This window comes from Prinia subflava, chromosome 1 (genome assembly GCF_021018805.1).
Source record: "Prinia subflava isolate CZ2003 ecotype Zambia chromosome 1, Cam_Psub_1.2, whole genome shotgun sequence".
Taxonomy (NCBI): domain Eukaryota; kingdom Metazoa; phylum Chordata; class Aves; order Passeriformes; family Cisticolidae; genus Prinia; species Prinia subflava.
In genome coordinates, this window is record NC_086247.1 from 91,108,019 (window position 1) to 91,123,599 (window position 15,581).

General features: G+C 44.1%; 1 protein-coding gene across 5 annotated transcripts in view; it reads left to right on the top strand.

The window, feature by feature from the left end:
- Positions 1-14,573: 14,573 nt before the first annotated feature.
- RANBP9 (RAN binding protein 9) overlaps positions 14,574-15,581 on the top strand; it is a 39,510-nt gene continuing 38,502 nt past the window's right edge. For 3 of the 5 annotated variants that reach the window (XM_063403169.1, XM_063403178.1, XM_063403187.1), the window contains exon 1: positions 14,826-15,288. In XM_063403169.1, coding sequence (XP_063259239.1) covers positions 14,826-15,288 — 463 coding nt within the window. Of the gene's footprint in view, positions 15,289-15,581 lie in introns of all 5 variants that reach the window. The other 2 variants (XM_063403160.1, XM_063403151.1) reach the window with 2 other exon arrangements.

Below are 15,581 nucleotides of genomic sequence, written 5' to 3' on the forward strand. Positions count from 1 at the left end.
TTTGAAAGAAAAACAGAAGAAACAGGATGAATATCAGAGACTGATTTGCAGTTCTGTGCAGTAGTCTAAACTCAGAGGAGTTTGCAAGATAATCTTATGGAAAAGAATGATAATAAATACAAGGAAAAAATGGAAGAACGTGAGAGACAAATGAAAGGAGATGTTAATTGTTTTAGCTCCATCCATGCATTCCTTCTACTGCCAAGGGCTGAAGAAGGTAACTCCTCCAGGACTTACTGCTTCCACTAATTTTCTGAAGGGATGAATGAAGTTGAGAGTTCTCAAAATACCAGAGCTACAAAATAAGTTGGTGGGAAATCTTTCAAACATTAGTCCTGGGACAGTGTGGTCATCCACACAGCCTGGGCAGAGCAAAGAGCTGGAGTGCATGTGTACACAGTAATTCCCAGTACAAGGGCCTCAGGATGTCAGCTGGGTTGCAGATGCCCCAAGGCACCCATGGATCAGGAGGGCTCTATGCCATAATTCTTGCTGCAGTGGATAACTTCCAGCTGAATGCTTTATCACCAAGAGCATGGAAAAACCTCATGAAACAGAATTCAGAACTCACTAGATTGTACACACCATTCAAACACTTCAGTTACATACAGAATCTGCAAATGTATATCTAGATTACTTCCAGAAACTGTGGATCATTTCAGGCAACTATCTTTCCAGTCACTTTTGCTACCCTTGATCAGAGAGAAGAGAAGAGAAGAGAAGAGAAGAGAAGAGAAGAGAAGAGAAGAGAAGAGAAGAGAAGAGAAGAGAAGAGAAGAGAAGAGAAGAGAAGAGAAGAGAAGAGAAGAGAAGAGAAGAGAAGAGAAGAGAAGAGAAGAGAAGAGAAGAGAAGAGAAGAGAAGAGAAGAGAAGAGAAGAGAAGAGAAGAGAAGAGACATGAATAGAGATAAAATCTAGAAAATGTGGTATGTTCTAATAATAACAACTTTGCCTGGCCAAAGCAAAGTTCCTTTACTACAGGATGCTTAATTTCACACATGCTTCTGTAATTATTTTCTTGTCTTGAATCCAATTACTTCACAGTCTTTCAGATGGTTATATATATATTTTCGTCTTGTGCTCTGCCACTGTTCCCGAGAGCACTCTTCATTGCACAATTCTCTGTATTATTTATTTTGAGCCAGCTTCCAGGATAAAGAATTAGTCCTGGGATTTATTCAGTTTTGACACTGACCAGCTGGATGACTTCTGGCCAAGTCACTGCACCTCTTTACCACTGTTTTCCCAGTAGGAATTGTAGGCTAATAACCCTTTCTGAAATCACATGGAGTTCTACAGATGAAACACTGTGTAGTTTACAGTCCCTGTTTATAGCAATGATTTCACCAGTGTAACAGACTTACATACAGAATTTTCCTTTGTTTTGTTTTTAGCAGATAAAAACTGAAGAGCACTTGTCAAAGTGCTTATAAACCTACGACAGAACTGGCAGAAACAGACGATCACTGAATGTTTCTGTTCCTCAGTCTGTTTTAAAAAAGGCACAATAGTAACAGAGACAAGCTTTTAAATTGAATGTTTGTGACCTATTTGGAACATGTACAATCAATGCAGACTTTGCTCATTGTTTTGAATTTTTTTCTTAATGTGGCCTCTGCAGGAACAAATACAACACCTATTATGCCTATAACTCTGTGCACCCTTGGCCCAGACAGGCAGGGGTGCTGCTTGAACTGCAGCAGCCCCAGGACATGGCAGGGAAGAGCTGCCTAAATTTAAAAGCCTCACTGTGACACTTACTTTCCAGTCCAGCCTGAGAGTTCACTTAACTCCACACAGAAGGTCTGTCAAATTAGGAAAGTTTCCTGTAGTGTCTCTGCCTCTTCAAAAAAGTGCCCAACAGCCAGGTTAAATTGGCTTCCAGTAACTTTCAGGTCCTCAGATTGAGGAGTCTCTAAAGAGATGCAAGAGCAACAGCCAAGTAATCTGGCGAGAGATTTATCTGTTAATTTTAAAAGATGTTTCCTCTTTTACTCTTTTGCATAATCTTCTCTTAAAAAAAAGTAAATTAGTACTAAATACATTTTCTTACAGACATAAGCTACTGGAAAGGTTCTTTATAACACACAGAGTCATGATCCTGTAATTGTCTTGTACAATAATCAGCATATTTTATCTCTTAAGTTCACTTTTGGAGTTCAACTATGTATCAAAAAAATCCCCCCAAAGGGGGATATTAGTCAGATTACCCCTGGCTTGCTTTTTCTTTGTAACCTCATCTTTATTTCCTCGTTTACACACGGCATAGTTCAAACATTGCGTGCCTCTTCATGGCAAAGCTTTCCATTCCTGCTCGGAGACGGGGCCCTGGCTTTGATACCTGATACACTACACACCAGTGTGAACCTTGATTTACCAATGAGAATCTTAGGGAGTTCAAAATCCTACTAATACAAGTGAGACTGGATGATCAGGGACTGGGACTGTTGTTTTGGAGCTGCTGGTCAGGGATTTTTGCAGTATTAGAGTCAAGGATTTGTCCATCACTTGAGCCCCAGTAAACAAAGGCAGAACTCTGCAGTATTATTTTGTTGTTTATTTCAAGTGTATCATTTTGCCAAAGTCAAGTCATGCATCTGTTGATTTTGTAACCAAAGTATTGTTGGTTAAATTGTCCTTCTTACTACTTCATAATTGTGGAAGGAAAACATGTTAGTGGATTAGAGTAGTGCATCAGAACATTGAATGTAACTCTCATTTAAGACACAGGATATGAGAGAGAGGAATCAAACTGGAGTCAGCTGAGGACATATCTTCTACCAGGCACTGAAATTCCTCTAGTAAGATGTTATCCAACCCTTGAAACCTACTTGGGATATTTCTTCCAGTAGAGCTGCACCTGCAGTGTATGCAGGGTGTGGATATTTTACCACAGTCAAACCATATGCAGCCTGGTTACACTTTGTTTTGTTCTTGGCAGCACTGAAGGAGAATGATTTCGTGAATTTCTTTCATGTATATGTTTGTAAAAGGCACAGTACTGGATGTTCAACATCACTAAAGAGCCAAAATAAATATACTGTGGTAATGACCTTCAGGATGTGGAAGAGAATGTTCTATCACTTAATGATAAGTAAATAAATAGACTAGCAATTCTGGCCTCATTAATTAGACAATGCCATTCACTTCAATACAGTAGTAGACACCTGGCTCCTTCTTACCATGCCTTTAAAGTTCTATCGTTAAGAACTGGATTTGTACAGTCCTTTCTTCTCACTTAAAAATTGAATATAACTGAGGCTTATTCATTCTTATATAGGCTCAGAAACTATACAAGATTTTTATAAAATACACAGCTAATTCTAGTGGTACAAAGCCCTTACTCTTCTTCCCCACCTTCCCCTGACTTTAGGACCCATATTAAAAGCAAGCAGAGTTATCTTTCTAGTAGTGTTGATGCCCATCTTCATGACACCCCTTTAAAAGATGTTGCTGGATATGGAATCATCAGCATTCATTTCTTCGGAAATGCAGAGCACCCTCTGTTTCCAGGGCCAGAAAGCACAAGCTCAGATAACCATCACTTGGTACTTCTCGCCGGCCAGTTTTTCACTGCTGCTTTCACTCACATTTGTCACTGGCATTTCACTAACAGGAGTGGTCAGGTTCTTGTTACAGCAGGGGGGTGCCCTAAACTTTTCCTGCCCTGTTGCTCCGACGATGTTTGCTGGGTTTGTTTTCCGGTTCACAATAATCCTGCCTCAGCCAATACCGAGCTGTAAGCACATACCTGATCAAGGAACATTTAAAAGATTTGTGTGGCTGAATTTATATTCTCTGTGAGTAGACATGGTTAAAATACTTCCTTTTCCTGCATTTTTCACTGTGATTCAACATTCCTGTACACAAGACTGTGCCACTTTATGGATTGTGCTTCCATTTAAGTTGACAGAGAACTTGTATTAAAAGTTTGAAAGAAGTTGCTGCCTTCTCTGCTATTAATAGTATTGCTGCTTTATATAACTTCATGATTCCCATACAGTGGATAAATTATAACAGACAAATAAGCATCTCTGCCCACAAGGAACTTCTGCATAAAAAGAGCTTAAAAGATACACAGCAGGAAATTCAGTGGAGAAAACAGACTGAGGTTTGGAGGGCAGATAGAAATTGCTGCAAAGATGTAGCAAGTCTGCAAAAGGTCAAATCTTGTTCTATTGAAGAGGGACAGTCACTAGAATTAGGGCCAGCATTAATGTCTCATTATATATATAGAAATTCCTGGGTGAGCAGTGAAAATTGAGACATCAGGAAGAGAGAAGAAGAGGCTATTTTTCTTATAAAGTGTTTAATTTTCCTAGTGTATTTCCTCTTGGCCAAGCTTTGTCTCACCTCTTCCTATTTGCCAAGCATGACATGTCACTGAGTCACATCTCACTTCAGCTGCACTGCATCTTCAGCAGCTTTTGTCCCACCTCCTCAGCATTTTTGCCAGTGCTACCTCCCGTTCTCCTTGCTCAGACACAAAGGTCGGGCAGGACGGAGGTACAGTGAGCTTGCCCATACCCACTGCCACCCTTGCTGGGCCACCTCTGTGCCGGGCTGGGCTACAGCACAGCCTGGCTTTGTGGTGATCAGGGTGCTGGGCAGCACCAAACAGCTCCTGTGGGATCCACAGGGGCCAGGTAAAGACCCTTGTGCTGAATTGCATCAAATGAAGAGTTTCATGCTGCAGGCAGAGGATTCGGACAGGAAAAGCATGGTTTAAACAATAACGCTGTCTCCAGAAGCCAAGTATGTACTACAGGAAATCACTAAGAGCAAACACCTCTCCCTCTTCCCCCAAATTATACTATTTAAAAGGGCATAGATTATCATACAATGAGTTTAATGTAAATATCTCATGCCTGTAAAAATATCATAAGACATTATAAAGGTTTCAAAGTCAAGCATCCATAATAATTAGAAATATGATAATTTGGATGAGGCTTTGCAGCTTTAATTCTTTCTGAGTGCACTTGCATCCTGGTAGTCCTAATTTGTATGATCACATACAATTTTTTAAGAACACAGAATGCTTGATTAAGCTGGAACTGGTTCATATGTTTTTGTCAAATGTGCTGGAATGGGAGGGATGTCTCCAGGCCCCTTTCTTTCCCCATTAAATGCTGACACAGCTGAGGTGAGAAGTTGGATGAGAGGCTCAATGTACTGGTCAGTGAAGTGATTCATGCTTCTGGTACTGACACAGAGCACTCTTACTGGGAGTACTACATTTGTTGCCAGTAAACTTCACCAACAGCTGATCCATGACCGGTGCAAGCCTTGCACAGAAAGAAACTGTAGTGCTTGAAAGAAACTTGTAGTGCTTGAAACTGCTGGTGCACTCCCAAAGTGTGTCACTCAGTGGCTAAGAGGCCTGGGTGGCACAGAAACCTTATGGCAATCAAAAACTGAAACACATCTCTTTATGCACCAGTTTGTACCTTTCTGCAGTATGGCAACAACTTCTAAAAAGGTATTTTCAGGTTCTTCATTTTAGCATGGACCCTAAGGTTGTTGCAAACAAGAAAAAATCTAAGTTAATTAACCCACGGATATGATTGTCATATGGGATTTGCCTCACTCTCACTAATGGCTGGCTCTCCAATACAGCTTCCTGCTATTGGTTAGTGTTGCAGGGACCGACCTTCTCTACAGCGTTGGGCCTCCCATGGATTGCACCCTTGGAAGGGTGAGTTCAGAGCAGGGGTGAATGCTATGGGTGATGTGAATGTAATACAGCACTCCAGGACACTCGCGAGTTGCTACAACTGTGCTCTCACCAAGCCCAGCAGCTGAGTGCAAGGTACTGCACAAAAGGAGGTCTTTGCATTCACAGAGTTTACTCAAAGTTGCCTGGCACATCAACAAGGTAACATATTCACCAGAAGAAATAGGGACTCTCTAGCACAAGGGTACAATATATTCACTAGAAGAAACAAGGACTCTCTAACAAGCAAGTTTATCCTAGAACAGACCATTAAAATTATGTAAACCACTTGTTTATCAAAAAGTTCCTTTAATTACCAAGAAGAAGCCAAAAGTGACAAATTCATGACAACACTGAATTGTTATTTTACTGAAAACTTTATGTTTTAAAATAAATTCTTTTCTACCACAAGACTTAGCTTATTAAGACCCAGGAGCACAGACAGCATTTGCCTAACAGCAAGCTTTATTATGCATTCATTACCTTAAGAAAAAGAAAAGTGAAACTGCAGTTAGCATATACAACAGAGAGCTTTTTGAGATGAAAAGGATTCACACTCCACACTTTTCCTCAGCCTTTCTCAAAACATACCAAATATATTAAATGTGAGGGGACCTATATATACAGATCACTGTTTGTTTCTCTACAAAGCTGTAATACTGAAAAGAACACTGTCAGGTCAAATGAAGGGTTGCTGATATTTATTATTTCATTGCAAATTCTTCAAAGCTTTTTTGTTCTGGGGTCAAAGTCAAGAGACTGCAGTAAGAATCCTACCTTTTATATTTTTAAGCAAATTTTTAATTTTTCTGTACCACAAAGCTTGTACATATGAAAAGAAAATCTCCTAAAAACTCATAAAACAGATGGCAAATAACCAACCACCTACCTATCTTCTCTAAATGTCTTATTTTTAAGAAAATGGGCTTTTAAGACAACTCCATTTGTGGGTGGGCATTGACTCATGAGTTTTGAACACTCACTGTGGCAGTGTAAATCTGGATCAAAACTTAAAAAAGAAGTTGAAAAAAAAATTTAAAGCAACAGATGTGCTTGTATTCCATTTAATTTTCAGACTATCCAAATTAAATACGTATTTTCAAACCACTCAAGCATTCCCTGGCATTGCTGCTTGTCAAAACACAAGAGAAACCTGTTAGTATCACAGTCACAGGAGGTTTATTAAAGAGTTTAAGCAAGTGCCTGCCAGGAATGCTCATGGCATAGCAGGTCCAGCCATGGAGGCAAGAGGAGTCAGATCATCCCTCAGATTTTCTCAGCTTTTCGATTCCTGAAGTGGGCAGTGCCATGCAGCTGTGACAAATCAGTGATGATACTGTGATTTTTATATACTGAAGATTTTTATATCATATTCTATAATATCCTCACATAGATAAATTCTCAAGGTAAGATAAAAGAAGCTGTCAAGTAGATAAGATTTAGTAATTTTCAAGCTGATTAAACAATATTGTTGATGACAGAGGTTAGCATAGGTCTGGCTTGGCAAACAACAGTAATTGCTGATCATCATCATCATCATCATCATCATAATAATATGTACTAGAACAGGAAGCTACTCTTCCTCCAAGCTTCTGAGCATATACACTGCAATCATGACAGCATACATAATGGCAAGTTAATCTTAAAAACAATCACCTGCAAAATCATGACCTTGTTTGAAATATTTTAATTGCTCTGTCATGCAAGTACTCTCCAAGGTTACTCTGACTGAACAAAGTCAGAAAAATACTTTGCATTTTGTCAGATAATGTGCTTTATAGACACATTTTTATACTTCTGAAATAAAGGGAGGCAACTGTCTGTACATCCTACAGGCTTCTTCTATATTTAACATATTCCATAAATCATAACAAAGGGATTGGTCATGTACAATGAAATGCGACAATCCAAGAAGGGCAGCAGATATTCAGGATTTCAGATTTCAGCAGATATTCAGGATTCAATGCTAACTTGTTTGCCTGGAACAGATGTGAAAGAGACAAACTACAGATTGGTAGGAGTGAGAGCAGCTACAATAGCTGAAGATTATTAGAACGCTGTGTTTTCACCTGACAATTTCACATCACTGAAGTCCATTTAAAATCTACTTTTGCCACTAAATTAACATGTGGAGAATTTAAATTTGTATGTGTGACAGATGCAGAAGGAAAAAAATAGCTTCTCGTATGTAAGCATCTCTTTTACTGAAGAGCCAAGTCAGCTAAAGAGAAAAGCAAGACAAAACTCTATCTGTGTGCAGTTCCTGGAACCTTACTCATCTCACTTCCTGATTCTTCTTTTTGACCTCCTTTCCCTTAGGGCCCTCCCACCTCTATAAACACCATAACAATAATTATCGCGTCAGTGGAGACTTAAACATTCTCGACGTCCTAACATCTAACAAGTACAGGACATTTCACAAAGGCCTAGCCTGGCTTTCAAGAAGTGGGTCAGCTTGACACATCCCATGTGTTTCTGAAAGCCTGCAGTCTTTGAGCTTGCTCATCTATGGTAATGGGCACCCTACCAATGCACAGGCTGGAAACAAAACACTGCCTGGTTTGCCAGGGGAACTTCAACTTGTTTACCGAAAGCGCATAACTCTTCAATTTCCATCCTAAACATCATAGAGAGGATGTCTTATGGTGCCTGGTCACATAGCAGTTTCCAAACTCAGCAGTTTTGGGACCCACCTGCCCCCCTTAGCACAAAGGGTGCTGGAATTCCTCCAGCTGCATGCAGGAGTCAGGCTGCTGATGTGCCCAGCCAGGGTAAGACAAAAGGGAGCGCAGAGTGTTTCCATCCATTAGTCCAAGAAGGCTGTGTGGTGAGCTCTTCACTTCTTTCATTAAATCTCCTCCTGTCCTTCAGCCTCACTTCACTTGGTTGCATACCACAACAGGATTTTTTTAGTTGTGGTTGATCTGGCCAAACAAACTCTTTTCCCATAGAGATTCTGGCCACTGTGGAGTTTTTTTAGTCACTCTTCAATAGTTTTTCTTATATTTCAACATTTAAATCATGCCAACTTGCTTCCACCCTCGGCAGAAATTCATGATGACTCAGAAATGGATCTTGTCCTGCTAGCTGAGAATCACTTGTCTAATAGTGCTATGGTTTGATATCTGTTTTCACAAAGGGAATAAGCCAGTGTGTCTCATCATATTTTCTATCCTGCCCCCACATAAATTTGTGTTGTGAATAAAAAACATTCTATTCAGCTTGGAGGGTATTTTATTTGTGTGCACATTTTGACATTTTAGTTAGAGTACGATGCTTGTACAGTAACCCAGGCAGCAGAGACTATAAAATTGTCTATTTATGATCTATTCCAGTGAACAGATTTTCAGTTCTCCTTAAACTGACTTTTAATATTAAGTAAAAAAATCCACAACTATATGTACCAGAAAATGATCCAAAATAATTGTTCTTCAGTGTGGAAAGAGGATATGGCAAAGGAATATGAATGGTTACTTTGGAAGAAAAGCAGGAAGTTAGCTACAAATACTCTAAACTCATTAACAAAATGCAAAGGAATAATAAAAGAAAAATTGGACTGCAGAGATTAAATTTGGTGAGATTTTATATAAAGAGTGAATCATACTTCTATAAAACTTGGTGTGCCTGTAGATCACAGTGCTCATGTACAGACCAGAAAGGTAAGAACAGAATAAAGAGAACAAGCCTGATCCTACTGTGTATGCATGCTGATGTTCAAGTACCAAAACTAAATAAATGTTGATACGTCTCCATCTATATCTCTCCCTATATACTGTGTAGATATATAAATACCACAACTGAAGCATTGGCAAACAAGTGAGATTTCTAATCACTTTTGCCCTAAGATAGCACAGGCATAGTTGAGTCATACAACAGAATTATTTCTATTAGTGGATTGCTCAGCTTTATCAAAGCAGAAGCACCATGAGCAGCAATATAGTAATAGTGTAAATTGCAAATGGATTACCATTTGATTCAGCAAAGTTAATAGGTGATGATGGCCTATAATTCATATGTGATTCATTTTGGCAAGTCTTCCATTTGTCAGTTCATCAAGCCTATCCTATACATAAGCAATTAAATCAGCAGGGCTAAAAAAGGGTCCAAAAAGAAAAGGGCTCGGGTAGTTTAAAGACATCTATCCATCATACTGTTGAAATATCATTGCCTACTTCTCAGTGGTTTTCTTTTCCTGCTAGGACCAGTAAATCAGCTCGGTAGGCACAACAATAAATAAAACACTGCTGATTTCCAAGCAGCTTCTAGAAGCAGGAAAATTAATTCCAAAACAGTTACAAAGAAACTATGTACTGGAAAAGCTTAACTGGGAGGAATACTAAACAAAGAACAGCAAACAGTTACCATCACTACAAACGGGAGATATTAAATTTCAGAGAAGTGGCTGGAAATGTGTCAGGCTGGCAGCCGCAGCACAAGCACTAAATTCATGTGCAACTAGGAGGCTTGGTCCTACAGCAGGGACAAAGGACACATACAGAAATAGACTCCCAAGGAGAATCGTGCCTCTGTTTCTTGATGACAGCCAGAATGCTATCAGCATCACTGGCACAGATGGCCATAGCCCACTTACTCACTCTTAATGAAAACACAGAGAGCAGCCAACACAGGATCCAGGAGCTAAATTAACCTCTGCAACATCGAGGCCCTGCACAAAGCTCTGTTGTGAGAAGAAGATGAGTTTGTGCCATCAGGACAGCTTAATTCTTACTGATGCTGCCTGAAGGCTCTCAGTCGGGGCTGCTCTCCACTCTCCTCTGGCTCTGGATTCCCCAAGGAGAGCGATGGTGAGCTGATGCCCACAGCACATCTGCCCGGAGGATATGGCTCCTGGACTGAGGGAGTGATCACCTCCTCTCACTTTAAAACACATGTTCCACACGTTGACTCCCTGTTGATAGGCTCAACAAGAGGTCAAACAAATACCCTCAGTGCCTGGAATGCTTTGATTACATTTTCTTTGGTTGAAATGGTCCCTTAAAGTAAACATAAATGAAAACCAAGCTTACAGAAGAGAATGTTTGCATCTGAATGTCGAAATTAGGCCTAACAAAAGGGGGGCATTGCTTTCTGCAAAGCTAAATAATCTCTAGCTGATCCATCCACTGAAATTCTTTAAAAACGTCAAAAAAAAAGAAAAAAAAAACCACCCCCAAAAAACAAAGAGATTTTGGTGGACTAGTCAATGTTTTACAGTGTTTCAAAAGGCCTTTGATTAACTCTCTAAGCCAGAGAGGACTCAAGCAGCTAAATAATCACTGGGCAAAAAGAAAAGTACAATCATGGTTCAAAATCTGGAGATGGAAAACAAAGAACAGAATTGAACTGCGAGTTTCTGCGATGGTGGAAGGTTAACGCCAGCCAGCTTCGGGGCTCTGCAGCAAGTCTCATATTGCTGCTGTATTTACCACTGATCTAGAAAGAGGGCTGTATTGTGAGATGGCAACATTTGCAGCTGTCATAATTATTTCAGCAAAGCAAGACAAGAGGGGACTGTGATGATGAGGAAGTGCTAACGAAACAGAATGCACCATGTAATAGTGAATTAAATTCAATACTGAAAATGCAAAACAACACATTACAGAGGGACATGAGTACTGCTTCTAAATCTGACAAGCTCCCATTCATTTATACTAAACTGGAAAGTAGAAACCGCTGTTATATAAATATCAATTCCTATCTCTAATCCTCACAAAGCTGTAGTCAGAAAACAAGTTAGTAGAACACAGGAGGAATAAGTAACATACTGGTTAACACCAAGTATTAGAATACCTTTACAAAACCTCTGGCATCATGCGCAATCTATCCTCACTCAGAAAAAGTGATGTGAATGTGTTTGTCTAGGGGCATAATTTGGAGAAAAGACTTTCATAAAAAGCAATGCTTTGTTACACTAGGATTATTTATCCTTGGAAGATGGCAAAAGATGTGATAAAAGCAACCAGAGCAGCAAAGCAGGGAATAATGTCAAGAAGGAAGTGCAGAAACACCTGCTCTCCTGTCTTACTGTTCAAGAAACATGAATCTGATGATGGCACCCTCAAAGGATGACATGAAGCATTTTGGCACAAATGCTAGAAGTGAGACACAACTGAGGAAGTAGATATGGCAGAAAATTTATTGACAATCACAAAAGAGTTAAGACACATCTATGCTTATGAACACAACAAATGTATCTCCCAATGTTTATAGTGAGCCAAATACTGTGTTTTTAATAAAAATGTAAACAACTAAGCTTCACAGTTTACGACATCATCTAGATATTAGAAAGCAAATTTATATATAGTGGGAGATAGCTTAGAGTGCCAGGGTAATTGACCCTGAGGCATGGTTCAGCTTGTATTTCAACATCCATCCTAGGCACTTCTATTGTTGTACAGTTTGCAGCTCCTCCTGATAGGGTATTTTTAGATAACTGCATTTTGTCCAGCCCTAAATGCTATTAGACATCACAAAGCAGTCACATGTGACAGGATATTTTGGTAACTATTGGTGAGAAATGTTTAGCTTCATACAAGCCTTGGTCACACCTGCATTACCTCACACACCATTTCACACAGATGAAGCATAATTAACCTCCTCTATTTCCTGCTTCTGTGCCTATACGCCAATATGCTGGCAGCTGGAAAAGGCTTTGTGAAGTCATCAACATTTCAGAATCACAGAATTGTTAGAGCTGGAAGAGATCATCCAGTCTAACTTTGTTGCCAAGGCAGGGTCAACTAGAGCAGGTGACAGGAACACATCCATGTGCATTTGGAATGTCTCCAAAGAGGGAGAGTTCACAACTTCCCCGGGCAACCTGTTCAGTGCTCTGCCACCCTCAGTGTAAACTTCTTCATGTTCAGGTGAAACTTCTGTTTTAATTTATAGCCATTTCTCCTCATCCTGTTGCTGGGCACCACTGAAAAGGGTCAGGTACCATGCTCTTGACACCCACCTTTGAGATATTTATGTGCATTAATGATATGCCCTCTCAGTCTTCTACTCTCCAGAGTAAACAGGTCCAGCTCCCTCAGCTTCTCCTCATAAGAGATGCTCCAGACCCTTCATCGTCTTTGTGGCCTCTGCTGAACCCTCTCCCGAAGCTCCTTGTTTTTCTTGTACTGAGCAGCCCAGAACAGGACAGAGGTTCTAGACTTGCCAGTGACATTCACTTCCTTTTCTAAAGTTTTCCAAGGCAAGCTTGCCAATCTGTAAACCATTTCTTTTTCACTACTGCCATGTGAATATATTAGTGCAGGCAACCACTTAATAATCAACAACATTGAGCACAAACAAAACCAACCCGCAACACACAAACCAAAGAAGGAAAACAGGTCCTGAACAAAACCCCCTCAGAAACACTGCACTGCTCCTCCTGTCCTCCTGAGCTGAGGCATTCCCAAGCTTTCCCACCTCTGGGAAATGCTCTCAGCGGCATTTCTCCTTACCAGCTATAGTGCTGGACACAAGGTGTGGGCAGCAGAGTTGCATTGTTCCTGTCAGGAGGCATGGCCTCCCTGGTGCCACACACCAGCTTGTCTCCATCTGTTTTCCCCACCCACCATCCCCAATGGCAGCAGAGCCCGCTGCAATGCTGCCTTCGCCTTCCTCTCCAACTCAACATCATGACCCAAACCTGAAGGCAGGGTAACCGAGGTTCTTGCTAATGGATCACTCGGAGTGAACTAGAGGGAAATGACACTGAGTGACTGGTGTTTACATATATATATGTGTGTGTATGTACATAGATATATAGAAGTGTGTGTATGTACGTGTGTGTGTGTGTGTGTGTGTGTGTGTACGTGCATAGTTTACGTTCTTTTACAAGAGCTGCAGTTTGATCCCGCACTGCTTGTGGGTCATGCCAACCACTATGAGCCCAGGGCATACCAGGAGGAAAAAGGGTCAGCGCTATGACTGCTCAGTTTCATCAGGAGGGGACAATCCCCGATGGACTCACGCCAGATAGTCAATCCTTTTGAATCAGTCTTTAACACGCTGAGGGTCTTTCTCCTCATTACCCCTCTCAGGGTCAGGTTGATTTTGTCCCAGAGAAAATATTCCAACAAGTCCGGGTTACACCAGAAAACTTTTCAACAAGTCTGATGTGCCCAGGTCAACACCAAGAGGAGAATTATCATCGCAGTGTCATGACTGCAATGTCAGTGACAGGACTCGAGGAAACAGCATGAAGCCGTGTCAGGGGAGTTTTAGGGCAGAGATCAGGAAAATGGTCTTCACCCAGAGGGTGGTTGGGCACTGGAACAGGCTCCCCATGGAAGTGGTCATAGCACCAAGACATTTGGACAAAGCTCTCCAGCGGCATATTCTGATTCTATGACAGTTTCATAACGAGGGGTCAGTCACCATTTGGCCGGCCCTCGGCAGCAACACCCTTCACTAACCCGCTGAGGGTCGGCGCCCCTTCCCCCGCTACCCTCGGGGGCTCGCTCAGACTTCCTCCTGGAGAACAGCTCGCGACAGGCCCGGGTCACGCCAGAGAGCCCCACAACACCTTCGGAGCGTACGGCTGGCTCCAGCCCCGGATCCAAGGGACCCGGCCCGTGCCGCCCCTCGCGCTCTCCCGCCCCGCTCCCCTCCCTCCGCGCCTCGCGCCCGCCGAGGGGCGGAGGCCCCGCCCCGCCGCCACCGCGAGGAGGAGGCGGGGCCGGGCCGCGGGCTCGGCTGACGCGGGGGCGCGCGGCGGCGGGGGCGCGCCGGGGGCCGGACGCAGCGTGTGCGCGCCGGGCGCGCCCCCGACCGGAGGAGGGGCCGCGGGCCGAGCCAGCCCCGCCGCCGCGGCGCCCGCTCCCCGCCCGCCTCCCGCTTCCGCCCGGCGCCGCCGCCGCCGCTCCGCCCGCCTCGCCCCCGGCCCCGCCGCGCCCCGCGACGCCCCTCGCTCCCATCGGGCACCTCCACCGGCCGCCGTCATCGCCAACCCTTCCCCAACCCGCCCCCTGCCTGCTTCCGAGACGCTCCGGTTGTGGGGGTGACCCGCGCCCCGCACGGCCCCGGGCCTGCCCGTCGCTCCGCCCCCGGGTCCGTCCGGTGACAGTCGCGACCGCCGCGGGAGGTGGCGGCGGAGGAGCAGGAGGAGGCCGGGGCCGGGATGTCCGGGCAACAGCAGCAGCAACAACAGCCGCCGTCGCCGCAGCTCCCCTTGGCGGCCGCCGTTCCCCCGCCGGCGCCGGGGATCCCCTCCGCCGCCGCCAGCCCCGGCCCCGCTCCGGCCGCCGCGCTCCTGCTTCACCCGCCGCCGCCGCCTCCGGCCACCGCGGCGCCGCCGCCACCCGCCACCGCCACGGCCGGCAGCAGCGGGCCCGCGGCCGCGGGGGGCGGCGGTGCCAGCGCCGCGCTGGGCCTGCCGGCGGGGAGCGGCACCAGCGCCCCGGCGCCCTTCCCGCACGGAGACGCGGCCCTGAACGAGCAGGAGAAGGAGCTGAAGCGGCGGCTGAAGAGGCTCTACCCGGCCGTGGACGAGCAGGAGACGCCGCTGCCCCGCTCCTGGAGCCCGAAGGACAAATTCAGTTACATCGGCCTCTCGCAGAACAACCTGCGGGTGCACTACAAAGGTGAGGAGGGGCGGCCCGGGCCGCCGCGACACCCCCTGTCCCCCCCCCGGGGCCGGGGGCTGTCCGACCCCTCCGTCGGGCAGTGGGCACAGGAGTAACAATAACAGGAAATAACACACGCTCCTCTCCCTTCTTCTTCCCTCTTTTCCGATCCCTTAAATTCCCCCCTCCCCCTCCCCGCAGCTTGGCGATAAGGGGCTTGTTTTCCCTTATTTCAGGTTTATTTTTCTCTCCTTTCCCTTCCCCTCCCCCCCCGTTTCTGTCGCCGTGCGGAGAAGGGGGGGGGACACAAG